This window comes from Lissotriton helveticus, chromosome 5_1 (assembly GCF_964261635.1).
Source record: "Lissotriton helveticus chromosome 5_1, aLisHel1.1, whole genome shotgun sequence".
Lineage (NCBI taxonomy): Eukaryota > Metazoa > Chordata > Amphibia > Caudata > Salamandridae > Lissotriton > Lissotriton helveticus.
Window position 1 is genome coordinate 1,219,793,430 of NC_136065.1, and position 20,853 is coordinate 1,219,814,282.

Genomic DNA, 20,853 nt, shown 5'->3' on the forward strand with positions numbered 1-20,853 from the left:
CTATAGGCTGTTTAGGGTCTACCTTAGCGATGTTTTATATCTACTAAAAAGGTAAGTTTAGGCCTGTCAAAAGGGTTATTTTGCCAGGTCGAAGTGGTTGTGTAAAATTGCGCTACAGGCTGTAATGGCAAACCTGGGACATGTTTAAAGTGCTACTTTAGTGGGTGGCACAGTAAGTGCTGCAGGTCCACTAGTAGTAATTAATTTACAGGCCCTGGATAGAAGGCAAAACATTTGAGGGAAGGCCAAGTCCAATAGTATGATAGGGTACATGAATTTCTGCAACGATTTAGAGACTCATTGGCACTGCACTATGACTAGTTTGTACTATTTTATATTTTTATTTAGCTTTCTGAAATTCCTTTGGGATTTGACACCTCATTGCAATTTTTTATGTCATTGATGTATTTGAAATCCCTTTAAACTTTGTTAGAATTCTGTGCGAGCAGTGACATCTTAGTGAGCTTTGTAAAGTCACATGTGTAGACTCAGTATGTTTTATGGCATTTAAGTGTGCTCCAAGTTCTTTTATAAACTATCAATTGAAAGTATGTTCCAAGTTCTTTTATAAACTATCAATTGAAAATTGTTTCAGCGTACACAGTATTTCATTGCTCTTAAGGCATGTGTGGATACTGGCCCTGCGAGAGAAGCAAGCCAGACAATGACTTCAGCCATTTTATTCACTGCCTTTATATGCTCCCAAGTGATATAGTTAATTGTTTTAGAGCTTCACAGAAAGAAAGATCTGTTTTGGTCTCAAAACCACTTCCTGATGCTGGTATAGATCTCTGTTCTCTCTTGAGCATGCTTTTATTCTATCATTTCTCCTATTGGTAAATTAGATACAGCCTTATGAACAGCATAAATATCTTATACACATGTATTGTTACCATTTCAACTTAACAGTGTGCTAGGTAACATATTCAACCTAAATATCTCTTTCAACCTTCCTCCTTCTGTCTGGGAGATTACTTTTTAGGTTTGATCTTAACTATAAGAAAAAACTGTTTTTTGTATAGTCATGTCCATTTATTTAACTTATGCTGATGTTTTTCTAACTCTGCGCACTGAGGCTCTGCTGACTTGGTCCCAGTGCACGTGCTGTTTTCCCTCAAACATGTCAAATTGCCTATATCCCATATTGGCTTACTCAACTTACCTAGAAGTCCCTCGTATATGATAGGAAAGTATATATAGGGCCTATAAGTTGTGCCACCACTAAATTGGCAATGCAAACTTTATGATCTCAATGACATCACCAAAATTCTTACGACTACCAAACTCAACAACCCCTTCAATAACCCAGTCCCAGCAAATTGCCTACCCCATATCTATCATATCATCTCCCCTCTTTGGACCAAAATCATTAATGCCTCGCTAACACAAGGTCACATACCGGACTGCCTAAAAACTGGCCAAGTCACCCCTATCCTAAAAACCGACAGCTAACACCTCAGACCCCAACAACTTCCGACAACAACCAACATTCCTAAGCTAGCAAAGGTCTTGGAAAAATGTGTTCAGCAACAACTGAATCAATCACAAACTTCAGTTTATTCAACATCCACCAATCGTTTTTCAGACCTGGCCATAGCACAGAAACAGCCATCCTACAGATAGTAGTGACATTTTGTTCATGAACATATTCTCTATTTTTAGATTTTGGGGTGGCCTAATGTGGGATGTGTGTGTTTTCAGAAATTGATGGCTAAGGACGATGTCAGAACGCCTTAACTGCATGATGAACTTCTGATGCCTCTATTGTATAGCATTCCGCAGTTGAACTGGGTGGAAGGTATGCTGGTGTACCATGGGCAGTGGAAGGGTGAGGGGTGTACTGGTGTTCTATATGAGACAAGTCTTATCTGTAGTGGATTCTGCATGGTTGCCCCGTTGCATATTGCTTAAAATGCAATAAAAAGTTTTGTTTTTTAAATTCTCTATTTTTTATAAATCAGCGTGGGATTTTTATTGTGTTGTTTTTTCAACTTTTAACTCTTTTGGTACTTCTAAATGCTTTACTCATTTAAGCCGGACTACTCTCTGCTCTGTGCCATAGCTATCAGGGGTTGAGACATAATTGCTTGTGGTGGACTACCATCCACCCCAACTAATAATCCACTTTCTCACAGTCATCGTTTTTAATTCTGACTAGTTGAGTTGCCGTTCATCGAGACCACACATTCATATCTGGTTCATATCAGCTCTAAAATTGATGGCATCACACTGTTCCTTAGTGTTGATGATAGTGCTGGTTTAAAGTGCCTGCTTGACTCCTAGTATGAAAACTATCTGTAGATTTGTGTGCCATTACATTTAAGCCATTCACCCACTCACTTGTATTTGCCTGTAGGGTAGCATGGGCAGTATTACCTGCATTGCTTGGAAGGGAGACACCTTGGTGCTGGGAGATGTTGATGGAAATCTGAACTTCTGGGATCTGAAAGCCAGAGTGTCCAGGTACAGTTTTTGCATTTTGGTTATATGTTGTCAGCACCACTAAAGTGTTCTGAGTACCACAGTGTCGTAAAAGAGACTCATTCTCATCTTTGAACACCTTGTAACTCAAGCTTTGTGTACAAATATTTGGAAATAAGAAGTGAATTGGGAGGAACGCTCCATGTTCCTCAATACCCACTTCTCCTTCTCTGAAGAGAGGCCTTGTATGTGTTCTCCAGCTTTCTAAAAACCTATCAGGCTTCTTCCAAATAGCACAGACACATTGAGTAGGACCTTTAGTAAGGGTATAGAATATAATATAAGAATGAATGAGCTATTATTACTTTCATCACATACAAATATGACTTTCCCAAAAAGAAAAGAGCATCAGGGTTGCTCGAAATGTAAAAAAAACAAACAACCCAAAGGAAGATAAAGTATATGAAAAAGTTGCTTGTAATTCCGGTTCTCTATCAAGCATATCTTAATTAAACTCATTAACAGTGAATAGACCCATCCACATTCAGGATCCTGATACACATTCACAAGAACAGAGAAACAACTCTCTAGTTAAAAACAAATGCCTGTGAAACTTACATTTGTTTCACATGTTTTAGCTCTTAAAATTAAATGTTTAGGATATGCAAAAAAGGGTAAAATCAAAAATGCATGAAATATCTAAAACTGTAAAGCAATTGTTGCCTTTTTCATAGGTATTTGTTATGTGTTTCAAATGGAGAATTGTTTGTCTCTCATCTTCAATCTATTCCGGGTTGCAGTGTCTGGGTAGGTGTATGTATTGTTATGAATATGAATTGCATTTCCTTGTTAGAGAAATATTTTTATAGTGCATAAGAAGACTGAATATAGTAAATCTCATTCAGATTGGTTGCTTATTTAATGTAGATCTTGAATAATTAGATTGGGAGGACAAAACCTTGAAAGGGAAGGGGTTTCTGAGACTAGAGCAACCTTGTGTGATTTTAACCTGCCTCAATTGATTTCAGAAAAAAAGCACCTTGAATCCACAGCCATGTGAAAGAAAAGATGTATACTCTGACATTAAGAAAACAGAGGAAATGGCTCACTAGCTCCCCAATGGGAGGTTCTTGTTCGGGAAATTGTGGCTCACGGTGCTGAGAAACTCAAAAAACGTGGATCTACATGCTCGAAATGGGTAGGGCTCTCCAGCTCAGGAATGAGTGATTTACTAATTCAGAAGTGGACCATCCACTGGCTCAGTAATCAGCAATTCTTTCAATGGCATAGAATGCAAATACAGAAGAAGAACTTTAACGGTCAGTATAGCATTGTGTAGGCTAGGCAATGTGGTCAAAGTGGACAACAGTGGTCAACATTAATCAAATGTTGTTGATACATTTCTGTGTATTACAGACAACCTCATTCCATTCCACAAGTCCTTTTCAATCTGGTGCACTTACATTTTTTTGAAATTTGGGGATTCATAGGAAATGAACTCGTAAGGACACAGGGAGCAGCTCACAGACTGAGGAAAAACAAGGAATGAACTGATGGTTTGCTCAAATTGAGCATGGACGTGGGCAGATAGCTGTCAAAATGAGCGGTGAGGACAGATGATTGGCACAAGGACATTTAGGACAACACGCCAGGCCAGGAAAGGGAGGAAAAGTAGGGAATGAGATCTGCTAAGAAACACGTTCATAGTAACATCTGTAGTTTTAATAAGGTTGGATGAAGGCAATAGGATTTAAAACACAGTTCACATTGAAGTTTCTCTTGACAGCTGAAAGTATGGTGACTGATAAACTGGACACTACATGCAATATGACCGACTTAAAGCCTTTTGTGGACTGTAAGGATGTACCACTCTACACTTCATCCTTAAAGTAAGACAAAAGTAAATTAGCAGTACAAAAATCAGAATCGTATTTTTTACCACGCAATACCATTACCACGCATCTATTACAACGTAAAGACTTTTACCACGAATACTTTTACCACGCATATTTTTACCACGCAAGTACCTTTACAACGCATGTACTTTTACAACGCATTATATTAAAAATTATGTTAAATGTAAAATAACTTTAAAATATGATTTGATTTTAGATTTATTATAAATACTTTTGTAATTTTTGAAAATAATGTGTTAATTTTAAAAAAAAGGAATTAATTAAACTTTTGTTTTTGGTTTAAAAATAATACTAGAGTATTATTTGTTCTAATTAATTATTTTTGCTAATTTGGTAATTTATTAAAATAAAAAAATGTATTTAGGGTTTTGGGATACAGGGGTATTTTAGGGTTCTGGGCTAGATTTGGGTTTTGGGGGTACAGGGGTATTTTTAGGGTTCAGGGCTACGTTTGGGTTTTGGGGTACAGGGGTATTTTTAGGGTTCAGGTCTAGGTTTGGGTTTTGGGGTACAGGGGTATTTTTAGGGTTCAGGGCTAGGTTTGGGTTTTGGGATACAGGGGTATTTTAGGGTTCAGGGCTAGGTTTGGGTTTTGGGATACAGGGGTATTTTAGGGTTCAGGGCTAGGTTTGGGTTTTGGGGTACAGGGGTATTTTTAGGGTTCAGGGCTAGGTTTGGGTTTTGGGGTACAGGGGTATTTTAGGGTTCAGGGCTAGGTTTGGGTTTTGGGGTACAGGGGTATTTTTAGGGTTCAGGGCTAGGTTTGGGTTTTGGGGTACAGGGGTATTTTTAGGGTTCAGGGCTAGATTTGGGTTTTGGGGTACAGGGGTATTTTTAGGGTTCAGGGCTGGTTTTGGGGTACAGGGGTATTTTAGGGTTCAGGGCTAGGTTTGGGTTTTGGGGTACAGGGGTATTTTTAGGGTTAAGGGCTAGGTTTGGGTTTTGGGGTACAGGGGTATTTTAGGGTTCAGGGGTAGGTTTGGGTTTTAAATAAAATGAAACTAAAATTAAATTAAATTATATTAATTTTAATTATTTACATTTTAAAAAATAATATATACTTACCAATACTTGCGTTGTAATGGTATGCGTTGTAATGGCATCTGCGATGTAAAAAAATGCGTTGTAATGGTAGTTCGTTGTAATGGATCCTGCGTTGTAAAAGATCCTGCGTTGTAAAAATTGCGTTGTAAAGGTATGCGTGCTGAAAGTATGCGTTATTACGTCATACATCCGCGTCTGAAAAGAAATATCTATAAAAACATTAAATGAGCAGCATTCAGCCTATGGCAGGAAAGCTGGGTCACTGCAGGAATCAAACTTTGGCTCTCTGGGCAGGGTGAATAAGGGTCCAGCAAACATTTATGGTCAGGTGCTTGGAGTTATAGCCAGTGTTACGACTCTCAATAAGACCCCCCGAACCAACTCTAAATGAATTTGTTACGAGTGGCCCTATTATTTCCCCACCTTGGAATTTCTGTTACCGGGGATTCCAGTAGTTCATGTGGTGGTACAATTACGGGATTAGGTGTTTTGAGAACATAACATGGGAATCCACACCTTTTCCCAAATGGGTTTTCCCTGTTGTTTCACCCGACGAAAAATCTCTGTGTGGACCACCTGGAACATATAACTCTGAGAAAGCCGGTAGCTGCTGTTAATGGTGCCAGCAGATTAAGAGGCTACTCAATTAATCAATCAAGAGGCTCCTCGTAATGTGGGCTCTAGTGTTCAGAGTTTAGTGGCGGCTCGCTTCTCTATGCCTTGCTTTGCCTCTCTACTGTGGCTTTAGCCCACTGCCATACGCCCACACAGCTGTAGACTGTTCCAGCACCTGTAATCTTCCGACAATGGCTGCAGATACCCCTGGTATCTTTCGCCTTAATCATCATACTATGTGGCATCAGTGCTGCTTCCCGCTTCTTATACTGAACTCTAGTGACGCCTACATCATCTCTTCAGTTACTCCTTAATGTCACATGCCAGATGCAGAGTTGAGCCTTGATGTGCCAAAAGCAGAGGGGAGAACTCAACCTGTACCGCTTTCGCTGAGCAGCTGCTTCCAAGCATTCCCGCCCACACTTGGACCATCTCTCCGACACGTCAGCTGTAATGAGAATCTTTGAGCATTCCTGAAACCAGCACCTAATTTTTCATTGAGGATTTCCTAGCCAGTTAAGCTCCTAATAAACTATGAAATATTTAATGATTGTGTTGAACAATGTGATCAAAGAACAGCCTGATATTGTTGGGATTGAGTTGTCATTGAGCAAAAGAGGAACCAGCTTCTTTCCCTGAGCACCTGCAGGCAAATGAAAGAAATGTAGATAGGTGAAGAGCTGTTGAAAGCATCTGTTCTTGCAGAATTGTGTTTCTGGCCTTCCCAAGTGCTTGGCCTGGTGAAAGAAGACTGTGCAAGAAACCTGGAGGTGGGACAAGTACCAGAGGCAGTGGGACCAGAGAAGATCAAATGCTGTTTACTGCGCTTTCATGAGGAGCTCCTGAAAGAAGCCATTGGGACTCCACCTGCTTTGAACATGATAGACTTTGCACCAAACATAATGCCAAGCCCTGCAACAAATGCTCTATGGTGTATTCAAAGGCAAGCAGGGAGTGGCAAGCCAAGCTCTATGTCTCTGAACATTAAAAGAGAGGTTGGTCCCGGTCCAACTCATAAGGTCATTCCTCTTTCAAGTCCTATTCGCCTTCCTTGTGTAAGTCCAGGGTCAAAATGAAAGTCAAGTCTAAATGCAAACATAAAAAGTCACAGCAGGTTTGGATGAATCCTCAGCGCTCCTGCTTTCAGGAGTAGTCCATAGTCTGTGATCTAAGAGCGTGATTCCAGCGTCAACATCGGATGGTGCTGATTACAGCTCTGGAGCTTATGTGCCCCGAATCCGAATGTCCCAGGCCATTGTAAACTCCACAACAGGTTTAGCCTGTGCTGCAACTCTTTTTAAAGTTGCTGAGAGTTCCTCTGTTACGCATCTGAGCCTGATGGACTAGTCACTGCATCCAGTTGGACTTCCATGCTTTCCCAGCACTCACTGACCCAGCTCAGCCTTAGCTCGGACCGCTACTGACTTCAAGCCGTGCCTCAACACCCTTGCTCAATTCCCTGCCCATTATCTGAATACAGTGCAAGCCGCAGCTCCAGAGGTGCCTGTTCTGAAATTTGTCCTGACTCCACTAGTTGATCTGGTACTGGCTTTGGTGAGAACTCGCCCTTTGTTGCACTGTGAAATCCCTACGTTCAAACCTCTGGTTAAGAATGACTCCCCTCCTTCTCCTGCGCACCAGCATTAGGAGATTAGAGGTCATTTATCTGTCTGACTTCATGCCTTCCAGGGATTTAACTGGCTCCCCACAGTGAGGGTATTGATGAAGAGGCGGGCAGCGTACTGCCTCCTCATTAGAATGATGTTGGCCTGTATGTCAACCTTCAGAATGCCAGTGGCTTATCACTCAGCTGGGACCAATGTGAATTCGACCATGGGAAACTGCCTCTCTCAGAGTGGTGGTACATAGAGCGGCAATGTCTTGAACGTGCAGCTGCCCATCGTGTAGAGTAAAGCCTGTTGATTAAAAATCCCGAAGCCTGGGCCATCAACCTCTGAACCTTTGCTGCTGTTTAACAAAGCCCTGTCAGAGAGACTCATGAAGATCTGCCATGTCTTTATTCCATTGTACATATGTGGGGCTCGAGCGCAACGGCCATCTAATCTCTACCCATCTGTTTACCAATAGAAGAGCCAGCAACACAAACCTTTAGTAGACCTTGTTCCGGCTGCGGTAAGGGATTACGAGGCAGTGCCTGACAGTATTAACTATGTGTATGCCAGTCACCTCGCGTAAGCGGCGCATGATGGTTTCGCAATAGGCCCCCATCCGCGTGTAACTCCAGGTCATGAGCAAAAAATCTGCTCCTTCTACACCATATATGAGCAGATGTCTGTTCTGGTCTGGTCTAGTAAATCCTATGCAGTCTCACCGGTCCGAAGTAGGCACCATGTAAGACGTAAAAGTGTCATTGCATGAGATTCACCACACTAGTGTACAGGCTGTACGCCATCCCCCGTCTTCTAGTGGGCCGGTGAGGTCACTGTCCCATCCTCGTCTTTTTGGGAGTGAAACCTTGGGTCTATCTCGTTTTAGTGCCCTGTGTAGCCCGGATACCAGTATACAAGGCAATCTCATGTTCAGTAGCAACTCCAACGTCTGCGAGTGGGCAGTGGTTTGTAGGAAGCATGTCTAGATTTCACTGGTAGTCTGTGTTAATTTGTCGAATTGTAGAAACTGACCGGGGCTGATTCAGGTTGACAGCTTTAGTCAGTAGACCACCACTCCTCCCATGCGTCTTCTTCTTCTTCTTCTTCCTCTTCGCCTCTAGTTTGCATTAGTTCTGGTTCAGCGAAGAGGCACCAGTTATACTTAATTTACAACTGCATTCACTAACAATGCGTTTGTATTCGCTCACTCCTTGGATTGTGTTAGAGTGCATGTAACATTTGCAGTCATCCGTCCTTCCAGTATTAGAGACTGTGTCACCAGCATGTGATATGTACATATCTAAATCATTTACGCATCATGCCGTGGTGTACGGTAAATAAGTTAGCATTCTCTGCAATTCATCTTTCCATTATAAGATCGTAAGACTGTGTACGACAATGACAGTCATAAATCATTAATGCTGTAGGCGGCCAGAGTGCAGAGCCATAAATTCATAATTCTGTCATTGCTGCTGCTGTTCTACCACGTTAACCTGTGGTGAATAATTGAGTCTTTAACGACTTTCCTAATCGAAATTGAGGTCGTGTGATCCTCTGTGTTGCATTCAAAGACGGGCTACCCGCCTATCAAGCCCCCCCCCCCCCTGCCTAACTATGAATGGGAGCTGTGGCTGCTGTGCAAGAGGGGCCAGAGACAATATTGTATAGCCAGAGTGCTAACAAGATCTTAGACTGGGCAAGAAACGAGCGGCATTGACAGTGATGGGCAGTGTTTCCCCAGTGTCCCACCAACCTTTGCACCGCCTCCTGGATCAGTTGTATGTTTTTATTTTTGACCCTGTGTGCTTTGGAAGAGCAGGTTATCTGAGACTGTTCTGCATTTGACTGTAGTGCAAACATCTGCATCATGACTAGGGGAAGGGAGCACTTTGGAGAATCCAGTATATATAGTCCAGGCTGTGTACCGCTTGTTGCAGATGGCAAAGAAGCCGCCAGCAAGTCACTTCAGCATGCTGTTGGTCTGGGTGTTGTAGTGAACCCGAATGCACTTGATGAATACTGTAGCTGAACGTCATTTCTGATGATCGAGAAACAGCTAGGGCAGGCATACTGATAGGCTGGTTTTCATTAGCCTCCGTATGTTATGAGTCACTTTTCTGGGCTTCTTGTCACACCTGATTGCTATCTTATGGCTCAGATTTGCATTGGCCTACCCGTTTTTGCTCTTTTAGGCAGGGACAGACTTATGAAGAAGGATGACCAAGCAGAGTCAATGGCCCCAAGGAGCAGGCCTCACTCTTGTTTACTTTGAGGCTTAAGATAAAAGTGACAATCTACTGGTCAAAGCAGCTAAGGCACTATGCCTTGGGTATACCTGCTAGTGAATCAGTAAAATGGACCATAAAACGTGTTATTGATTCTAATATTTGTGATGGAATTGTCTGATCTTCTGTTACAAAGAGGTTATTTTACACCAGCTTCTGAATTGCACAGATTTGGATTGTTCTTAGCCCTGCAGTAGTAGCCTGTGCCGGTGAATGCTCATATTTGTAACACCTTAGCAACCTTCACATGATCCAGTAAAATGGATTGTACCTTCCACTGTATCCAATGCTTCATGAATAGCATTGTTTGTAACCTCGGTCATAGAAAGGTCATTTTAAATTATCTTGCTTTGACCAAGCCATGGTTGTTGGAAACTTGGGTGCAGCGCAGATCCCACTGAGATTAAAATAGAAATTCTGTTTTTTAAATCCTGTTAAAATGCATAGCCAGATATCATTCAGGTTTCGCAACAAACATTTTCCGCTACATTGTAATTGGTAGATCTCGCTCCTTCCCATTAACTCATGACATCAGGGCATTAGAGTGCATCAGTGTCACTCTGGAACACGCCTTTTTTTTAAATGGGAAAGGTACAGTTAGCTTGATTGTAAACATGGGGTGCTGTTTGTCTTCCCTAGGGGGATCCCCACACACCGCAGCTGGGTGAGAAAGATCCGCTTTGCTCCTGGAAAGGGGAACCAGAAGCTGATTGTGATGTACAACGATGGGGCCGAGGTGTGGGACACAAAAGAGGTAGGAACAATGCTCTCATTTGCAATATCAATGCAGGAGCTATTTGTCATTTCTTTTGGAAGGAAGCTGTGTCTAGCGCCCCGAATTACAGCTAAGTTGACTTAATTCTACAATAGGTATTACTCCACAGTTTATAGGCTGCCCCACAGAAGCAGAAGACTAGTGACATATATCACGTGTTTACTGACCACTAAATACACCTGGTTTGGACAATTTCTTTCTCCATTAATGAGCCGTATATCTACATTAGTGCATCAGTAAGCTTATTACTAAAACAGGGGGCAGTAACTGTAGCTCCTTACTTCAGCGGGCACTGGTGCTCACTCTTATCATTGCATTCACAACTAGATCCTTTCTGTAAGCTGATAATGCTTTTATTTGAAGACCCAGATGGTGAGCAGTTTGCGGAGTGGTCGAAATGTGAACTTCCGCATCCTGGATGTGGACTGGTGCACCTCCGACAAAGTGATCCTGGCCTGCGACGACGGCTGCATCCGAATCCTCGAGATGTCCATGAAATCAGCATGCTTCAGAATGGACGAGCAAGAGCTGACAGGTATGGAGACTGAATCCGAGCTGCTTGTCTATTGTCTGTTAATGTTTCTCTACCCTGGCTGAACTCCATTATTTCTATAACATGGTTCAGTTAAAAAAGATCTTCCTTGTTCTTTGGTAGTGAAGCTCCTGCGCCCTCAGGTGGATCAGGGTATCACTACCTTTAACGAGTGAAAACACTACACCCAGGGTCACAGGGCTACAGGAAAGTGACGATCTTTTCACACAGATTGTATTAGAAGCGGGCTTGGTTTGCGTCACTGTGCCACAGAGTGGTCAGAGAGCTAGTCATATGGAAAGGACTTAACGTGACAACATTATCCTGACATGGCACTTGGAAGTGGGAGAGAAAGAATCAGTGTCTAAAAGCTCCAGAGTCTAGCAGTGGATACTTGATCGCATGTCATTTGGAGGTGTACCAAGTAGCATGGTGAGCCCAAGCACAGGAAAACATGGAAGCCACTAACCTTTCAAATTTGACAACTGCATACCTATTTGAAGGCGTATGCACCATTGTGCTGGAAGCTGGTAGAAGGCCTAAAGGCTGCACAGGTGTTAGGGAAGATTCCTTGGACAGTGAAACCTTGTGCCTTAAAAGTCAAGAATTTACAGTAATCGCATGTCCAGAGAAGAGGGCTGAGAAGTGCAACTGACAGTGCGCTTTAAAACGGTATGTTGGAACATGCAATAATGACTAAAGATAATAAAAGAACATAGGCTAGCCAATCTAAACGTTCTGTTTATGCAACCTATACAAGTCTGCATAGTACTGAAGTTATGACACAGAAAAATATATAACTTTCTAACTTTTGCATACATGGTAATAGAAGTGTGTGTATTTTGTGTTTGCGTCTCGTAAAATGTTGATTATAGTGAGTGAGATGAAGAGCACTGGGTCAGAAAATAAAGACCAGATCATACAATGGACTTCTATGTTCAGATCCTGAGACAGAACATGCCTTGACGTATACCTGAGAACAACCAGAGTTCAGTATTGATAGGTCTCTGGAAAGATGGCTGACATAATTAGTGAGGAAGAGAAATTACTTCCTTGCTTCAACATGGAAGGAGGTCACAGAGCTGGCCAGAAGCACAGATGCAGCTCAAGGAACTTTAATAGTAATTATCTCTAATTATGAAGACAAATACATGAACTTGAAATAAGTAAAGAATATGTGATCTATTCAATATTTAGGGCCAACAAATAGATTGTTTTCTGAATGCAGACAAAACATGCAAAGATTGAGGAGAGCCTCTGACCGATGCTCTGTGAAATGCAATTGGTGAAGACGTATTTTCCTTACAAAGCTGAAGCTCATCAGTAATAATCATATGGACATCACCCTCTCTGGCGGACTCAAGGACTGGCATTTCGACTGAGCCCAGCAGCCTAACTCCTGGATACCGTCATGGGTGAATAGCAGCGCTGCACAAAAACGGATTGATTGATTGATATGTGTGGTTTTTTTTCAAGGCCATCGCAGGACTTGGGATTTTATGGAAAGCAGAAAAACAGAGAACTAAGGGTTTAGATGGAGTGTGCCTCCACAGAGGAGCGTGGGGTGGGGGGGGGAGTGGATGGAGCTCGTACAGTGGGTGTATACTGGCCACTGAAGTGGATACGATCGTTTACAAAGCATTATGGAGGGTTAGGGGATGTGAGCGCACGATAGAAAATACTTTTTATTAAGGTGGTAGTTAGATCATCTTTCAGTAGGCTTGATTATTGTATACTAACCCACTTTCTTGAGTGTCTGTGGGTAGGGCACATTCAAAACAGTTGTAAAATAGAGAACGTCTGTTGTTCACAGTCCTAATGGTGCCAGTAGAGAGTGTGCAGGTGATATATGTAGTAGATAAAGAACTAAAAAAATCCATTATTTTTTCTTGTTTTTCAATTAGCTTTGAGATACAAACACACTGTATTTAGGCAACCGTAGTATGCACAACATGAAGCCTATTAAACCCAATGATCCTTGTTGTTGACCTGGTTTGATGATATTTTTAATATGAAATAGAATACATTTCAGTTCAGTTTTTCTAGGAGCATCTAGAATGCTGTCTAGACTAATGCGGAGGACAGACCGTCTCCATCAATGCCCGTGGATCTGAAGCAAAAAACCCAGTCTACATGAAAACTGCCCCAACCTTCAACCAGCTCAAAAAGGATCCGAAGACTCATCCTTCATAGTCCTCCTTACCACAACAATCCAAACAGTAATAGCCAAATGGAAGGACACAACCAAAGTCACGTTCAAGGGGTGGTTGAACTGGGTGACATACCTTAGGGGAGCCGACAACACAGCACTAAGAAGCACACCATGGAAGCACCCCAACAGAGGGATGTGGTCAACACTTGACAAATTCCTAGAACCATACAAACCCCCATGAACAACGTAATTAGGCTACACCAGCAGGAATTTACTCGGCTAGGCAGAGTGGTGGAGTGGCATGACAGGGCGATGAGTTAGTCAGTGGATTAAAACTTCCCCACGAGGCTGACAGTCAACCACAAACAACCGCCAAAGACCTATATATTTTGTGTTATGTTATATGTATCTTCTTGACACAAGATCATCCGCAAATACCTACATGTTATATGTGTACAAGCCAGAAGGGAAAATAAGCGCAGGCTGATTTGCCCAATCGTTTGCCCCACAAATACATGTAACCAATACTGAAAGACAAGTGCCCCGGCGGAACCAGCCGCGAAATGTTATTATTTATGTACATCATGTCACATATTGTAATGTGAAAATCCCAATAAAAATATAAAAAATAAAAATAAAAAAAATAAAACTATTTCCTCACTTAAGGAAATCCCTATTAGCAGTGGTGCCCCGCCTCTTGGTATGGTATCTCGGGGCTCTCTAGCCAAGTTCAAGTGCTACAATTACTCCCAGAACTGTGACCACATCAATTACTACTTCCATTTAAACGCCTCTAACGCACACTTTATAGTCATTGATCAGCATTGTGCCGGCTTGCTCGGTTTCTTTACTTTAAAATTGAACTGCTGTTCTATGCACAGACAGTTTACAATCTTTTCTTTCTGGCGTGCATAGTTAAGCTACAGCATTCGGCCAGTATCTTTAAATGACTTGCATTCTTCACACTGTTGTTCTCTATTATGAGCCCTTCTAAAGTATGCTGAGTACAAATTGTCCCTTGAGGTGTACTCCATGCTGTAAAACAAATAAATGAAACTCTTCGGTTATGGCTGAGAAGCTATGTATACCTGTTCTGAATGTGCTTTTATCATCTATCTTTATTGCACCAGAGAGATCTATGAGCCCCACTCCAACGCTTCCATCTTAGCCATGGTCTCTGTTCTTGGATTATAAAAACAACTACATATGTTAAGCGTTCCGATCTCTCTAAATTGCCTTTACCAATAAAATGGCGTTGTCTCTGTCCTGTTTCGCAGCATCTTAGCCTTCCTTTGACAAACTCCTTTGTAGATTTTAGTCGGGCTGCAGTTTCAACTCCAGAATACAGTTCTCTGCTTTGAAGCCTGCCTTAGCTGTGGTATGACCCACTAAAAACACCTAAACTTAAAGCTACTTGTTCAAACTTTGATAGAGCAAAGTGCCTCTCTTTTTTGAAACTCAGTTTCAAGTCCATATTCCTGACCTTCCAAATGATATTTCTCTAACTACCTTTCTCAACGAACAGTCCCTAATTCTCCTCTTTGAATCAGTCATCCATCTGTGTGGATAATAGATGCAGCAACGATTGCTTCAGGGGGGAGAAACCTGCTCTTTATGTGTTTTGCTGCCCTCTTGAGGATGCTTGGTGCTGCTGAACTGTTGTGATTGTAAGGCAGTGTAGACATCTAATGTTTCTTTACTGTCCAGGCATTGCTGACCATGCCCCCTAGCTTGTTTTCCCCTAGCCTACAATTTTACTCCCTCGCCCTGAGCCTCAAACTCATGTAAAGAATCTCCGCTGTAAACATAACTCGAAATTCCAAATCAACACCCAAATTTCTTCAGTTGTTTCAACCTATTGTTTACTTTTTACGTAAGCTTAGAGAAGATTCGTCCTGTGCTTTCTCCTGATGTAAGGAAAACAGCAGTCACAGCAGTTATTGATACGATTATTGCAATTCACTTTACAGTGGCATCTACAAAAAATAACTACCCTACACTTCAGACCATTTTGAATCGGGCTGCTAGTCAGTTGTCCAAACCTCTCAATACATCAGCCAAACCTATTTTGTTTAAGCATCATCTTCAAATCTTTTGTCTTGTCCTCAATTGCAGTTTTGTCTTTGCACCAAATTCTTTCATAACAGATTCAATTTGTAAAAACCTACACTACACAACATCTTCGTTTTTCTCAAGCAGATCTTCTACTGGTCCCTAGATGTAGAAAAGCCCTCACTAGTGACAAATATTGTACTGTCCTGGCCTCCAGACCTTGGAATTAACTTCTTACTGAGCTGAGACTTATACTTTCTCACTTCTTCCTTCAGCAAAAGACTTACAATCTTTATCTTTTCATCATAATACTCCCGCCATCCTCTTTGTCTAAGGCTTCAGTGCCAAGAGACCTTGGGGTGTATGCAGCACTCTATAAATATCCCTTAACATAACAAAAACAATGTGTAAATTGGCTAAATTGCTACCATGTTGGATGACCTTGTGTGATGGATCAGACCGTGTTTGCTAATTTGTTGACCATTTTTTAGTTTGAAGGAGAGTCTGGAAAATCATGAGCTTTTGGTGCCTTACGCTGCATGGAATATTTTTTCATGAATCATCTTAAATGATGTGAGTCTGCAGCAGGCAAATAATCCACAGAAATCCTGCTTGACCCTTCTCTTAATCAAAGTGTTAGTTGCTGTACTTGGACATGGTGGTGCCCCCATTTTTGACTTAGGGTGAACCTGCCAAACCACTGCTGGGAGTAACATGCAGAATAGGGTGAATATGTTAGAGGCCCAGCTATTTTGAAACTGTAATCACATAAATAGCCTTAAGGACAAGTTCACTTTATAAGTTTCCATGTACAATTCTTCGTTTGGTAGTACGGTCACATTATTGCCACCCTCCTCATCGCCTTGCATTTATGCACTTTAACCTGTGTCTTAGTTTTAACATTCGATTATGTAGGATCAATAGGGTCTTCCTTGCTTGTTCTCCTTTCTTTGTTTTAAAAATATTTGAACTTAATTTATAAAGCACATTAAGTAATTCATTGCTCTGTAGCAGCTGCATAATATGAAAACCATAAGGCAAACAACCAGAAAGCAACTCACTTAAAAAGGATTAGTCTTCAGTCTCTTTTTTTCTACATTCCCTTAACAGTGTCAACAGACACTTTACTAATTTGTGTCTTCCGTGATGAAAGTGCAACAAAAGAGAATTGTATGTCTCCTCTTTCGGAGTATTGGCATGTTAGAACTGTAAGAAGGAATTGTTCAACCGACCTTAACACCTTAGCATACAATAGATTTAATTATCTTCATATTGCACAGTAAGCCGTGAAGCTGTTTCAACTTAAGACACAATGCCTCAAATGTCTTCTGCAAGGAATGTAAATGTCCTTAGTTAGAAAATCTTCTTGTTTCAGCTTTCTTCTTCGGATCAAACCAGGAAGGTTAATGTGATGCGAAAGGTGCTTGCTTACTCTCTAGAATATTTTCGGAGTCTTCCGAGGCTTCTCTACAGTTGGTTTTGTGAGAGTAGTGGACACCATTTTTGTTGCTCTTTGATCATCTTTTTTATTTTTAGGTCGAAGCCTACCACAGCTGTCTGGTCCTCTATCACGAAGGAAAGCACCTTAACACCGGTTTTTATTTCTTTGGTAATTCTTCTGATACTTTGCAGTAGTTAACAGTTCTATTTAGCCTTCTATTGGGATACCTTTCTGTTGGACACTTATGTACTGTGAGCAAGCATTCCTTTGATCACTTGAAATGTGCACTGAAAATGTGCTTTCCACGAACAACACCATAGCAAAATTTGGTTAGATTAGTTACTTTAATTTATTGTTTGGCAATTGAATATGCGGAGTGTTGTCCTTCTGCATTTAATATAATAATCACATAAATGCATATTGTTTTGTTTCCATAATGGTAGCTGTTTCTCAACACACGTGCTTTATTTTGTGGGAACATTTTTTTTTTACCTTTCCTTGTTGACTTTGTACCCATCATGTAACGGAGACCGTTTTCTATTTTTCAAATGCCGATGTTCGTCTTAATAAATCCCCTTGTGAATTGGATTATTAGGAACACTATATAAAACAAGCATTTACAATGCAATAGGTCTCGCAGCATTAAAGTTTGAGTTATTGGCATTGTGTATGACAATGCCAATAGTTATAACTTTTGCAAATGTGACACCTATAGCATTTGTAATGCAATATGTGTTGTATTTTTGTGACTTAGATGTATTGATATTACAAATAACAATGGCTTTTAATTTTTTAAATAATTAATACTTGAATAAAAGTTATTGTAATTGAGTCGGTGGAAGGGTGACGTGGGTGGGGCAGCAAGTTGTAGTGGGGAGAAAGGAGGGTGAAGTTGGGAGAGAGGAAGGTGAGAGAGAAAAAAGGGTGAGGTGTGGAGAGCAGAAAAGACAAGAACAGAAGTGAAATATTAACATCTTTTGTGTAACTACAGATGCAGCTAATCTCAAAAATTGGTTGCTTGCAGCGCCAGAAAGCCTCTTTTCGAGTAGGTGAGATGGCCACTTAAACTGAGGTGTGGAAATGTGAGCGGCTGCCCCGCCCCCTACATAATCCCCCCCCCCTACATACTTCCCCCCCATCCACCCCCGGGATATATATGGTGATTACTAGGTGACAACAACAATAGCAAGTTAATTAGCATATATGACATTTTCTTTAGTGTTGTTCAGTCCGCAAGACTTGGTAACACACACACTCTCCCTCTCTCTCTCTCCCTCTCTCTCTCTCTCTCTCTCACTCTCACTCTCTCTCACACACACACACACACACACACACACTCACACATACAAACACACTTTTTTGTAGTTCAATTTTTCATTCACAGCATACAGCTAGAGGGCGTTGTTCATTGCTCAAGCTCTTGTCACATTCTCAGTTTAGCTTGCAAAACATGCAACCGATTGCAACCCCCCTTTACATAACTCATGTACCAACACTTCGACTGTTTAAATGTGTGATTTCCTGCATCTGATAATAAGAGTAACCCTTAATTAACCAAAAGGTCTAAAGTCACTAAAGGCGGAGGGTCAGTCTATGGTACGAAGAAGAGACCTCGCTGTAGTCTCTGACTACTTTCATCTTTCCTTCCTGACGTAAGGCGGGGGCTTCAAGAAGCGTAAAGATATAAGAAATTCCAGGGAAGTACTTTTGCATATAAGGCAGTTGGGGGAACGTGTGGAAATGCTGGCTTTAATGTGTCGTTGCGTCTCTCTTAGATGTCACAAGACCTCGCAGTCGTGAAAGAAAGGGCCCTGTGACAAATGTTCTAGGGTGAAAGAGGAATTATTATTTTATGTTTACTTGGGTATAATGGGTGTCAGTGGGTTGTTATTGTATCGTCAGTGAGACAGACGACACGTTATATTTGATTGAAAGTTATCCATTTGCGAAAAATGAAAAACCTCCTACAAATATTGTAAAAACTAGGCGTCTTTCCACATGGTATTTCACAAGGGATATATGACGTTACAACGCGGACTTTTACCACGCAGACCATTACCACGCATTTTTTACAACGCAGGTCCCTTTACCACGCATACCATTACAACGCTGGTATTTACAACGCAGGTACTATTACAACGCATACCATTACAACGTAAGTATAGGTAAGTAAATAATATGGTAAAATAATTATTAATAATATTTTTTTAAATTAATAAATTATTATTTTAATATTTAATATTTTAATTATTTATATTAATATGTAATTATTAATTTTTAAATATATATGTTAAAAATACCCCTGTACCCCAAAACCCAAACCCAGCCCTAAAACCTAAAAATACCCCTGAACCCCAAAACCCAAACCCAGCCCTGAACCCTAAAAATACCCCTGTACCCCAAAAACTGAAAACTGACCCTGAACCCTAAAAATACCCCTGCACCCCAAAAACTGAAAACTGACCCTGAACCCTAAAAATACCCCTGTACCCCAAAAACTGAAAACTGACCCTGAACCCTAAAAATACCCCTGCACCCCAAAAACTGAAAACTGACCCTGAACCCTAAAAATACCCCTGTACCCCAAAAACTGAAAACTGACCCTGAACCCTAAAAATACCCCTGTACCCCAAAAACTGAAAACTGACCCTGAACCCTAAAAATACCCCTGCACCCCAAAAACTGAAAACTGACCCTGAACCCTAAAAATACCCCTTTACCCAAAAACTGAAAGCTGACCCTGAACCCTAAAAATACCCCTTTACCCAAAAACTGAAAACTGACCCTGAACCCTAAAAATACCCCTGTACCCAAAAACTGAAAACTGACCCTGAACCCTAAAAATACCCCTTTACCCAAAAACTGAAAACTGACCCTGAACCCTAAAAATACCCCTTTACCCAAAAACTGAAAACTGACCCTGAACCCTAAAAATACCCCTTTACCCAAAAACTGAAAACTGACCCTGAACCCTAAAAATACCCATTTACCCAAAACCCAAACCTAAAATATTTTAAATAAAATTATATACTTACCAATACTTACGTTGTAATGGTATGCGTTGTAAAAGTACCTGCGTTGTAAATACCAGCGTTGTAATGGTATGCGTGGTCAAGGTTCCTGCGTTGTAAAAGTTGCGTGGTAAAGGTAGGTCGTGGTAAAAGTTGCGTGGTAAAGGTTGTATACCTTCACAAGGCACTTGTGTGGGCTGCAAGTAAAACAGCGAGGTAAGGAGCGTGTATTAAACATAGCCATAGGGTGAGTGAAGTCTTCTGTGTGCAGATACAAGACTACCCAGCAGCTCCCCCAACCCCCCCTTCAGGTCTGCACATCACCCTGGAATCCACCAGGCCCTCCTTCAGGTAACCCCAGACAGCTTCCCCTCCCTACTGTAAATGTTTGTGCAGTCAATCCTGCAACCCGGTGCCCGTCAGAGTGGCAAGCGAGGTGTTTGATCTCTCCTCACAGGCCTGGCACACTGTACATAATCCTGCTGTGTGCGGCCGGGGGAGGGGGGAATAACACCTTCAGGAGCCTTGATTAGAATGCGAGGCCCCCCTGACAAGTTAAGCCCACGCGCTCTGGGGTGAACTTGGCTTCAAAAGTTTGCTGAAAGCTGAAGAAATGTGGGCTCTCGCGCTGACACAGGCAAATAAACATTCCCGCCGTAGGAAGGTTTATCCAAAGAGAAAAAAACGGCCGCGCCAACGGGGGCAAAGTGCAATATATCGCATCGCCGTGGCAGCTAAGAGTAGCCACAAAAGACTATTTATTTTACTTACCGTAGTGATTGATGGAGTTTATGAGTCTCACCCCGACCTGGGCGTGATTGTTCATCATTAGCACGATATCAAAGAGCTCCTCGCTGTCCGGGTAGAGCTCGCGCAGCCTGATGTTCACCTCCTCCACGGCCGGCAGGTAGAAGGTACGAGGATGAGTAAATAAACAGGCAGCCATGCGGTACCCTCTGCACAGAGGGGAGAAAGGAACGCACCGACGGCTAGAACTGT

At 41.6% G+C, this 20,853-nt stretch overlaps 1 protein-coding gene across 2 annotated transcripts in view; it reads left to right on the forward strand.

Moving 5' to 3' along the window:
• The window catches only part of WDR11 (WD repeat domain 11), a 677,364-nt gene that overhangs the window by 473,179 nt on the left and 183,332 nt on the right, over nt 1-20,853 (forward strand). For both annotated transcript variants that reach the window (XM_078643933.1, XM_078643932.1), the window contains 3 exons: nt 2,357-2,463; nt 10,531-10,645; nt 11,030-11,201. In XM_078643933.1, coding sequence (XP_078500059.1) covers nt 2,357-2,463; nt 10,531-10,645; nt 11,030-11,201 — 394 coding nt within the window. The remainder of the gene's footprint in view (nt 1-2,356; nt 2,464-10,530; nt 10,646-11,029; nt 11,202-20,853) is intronic.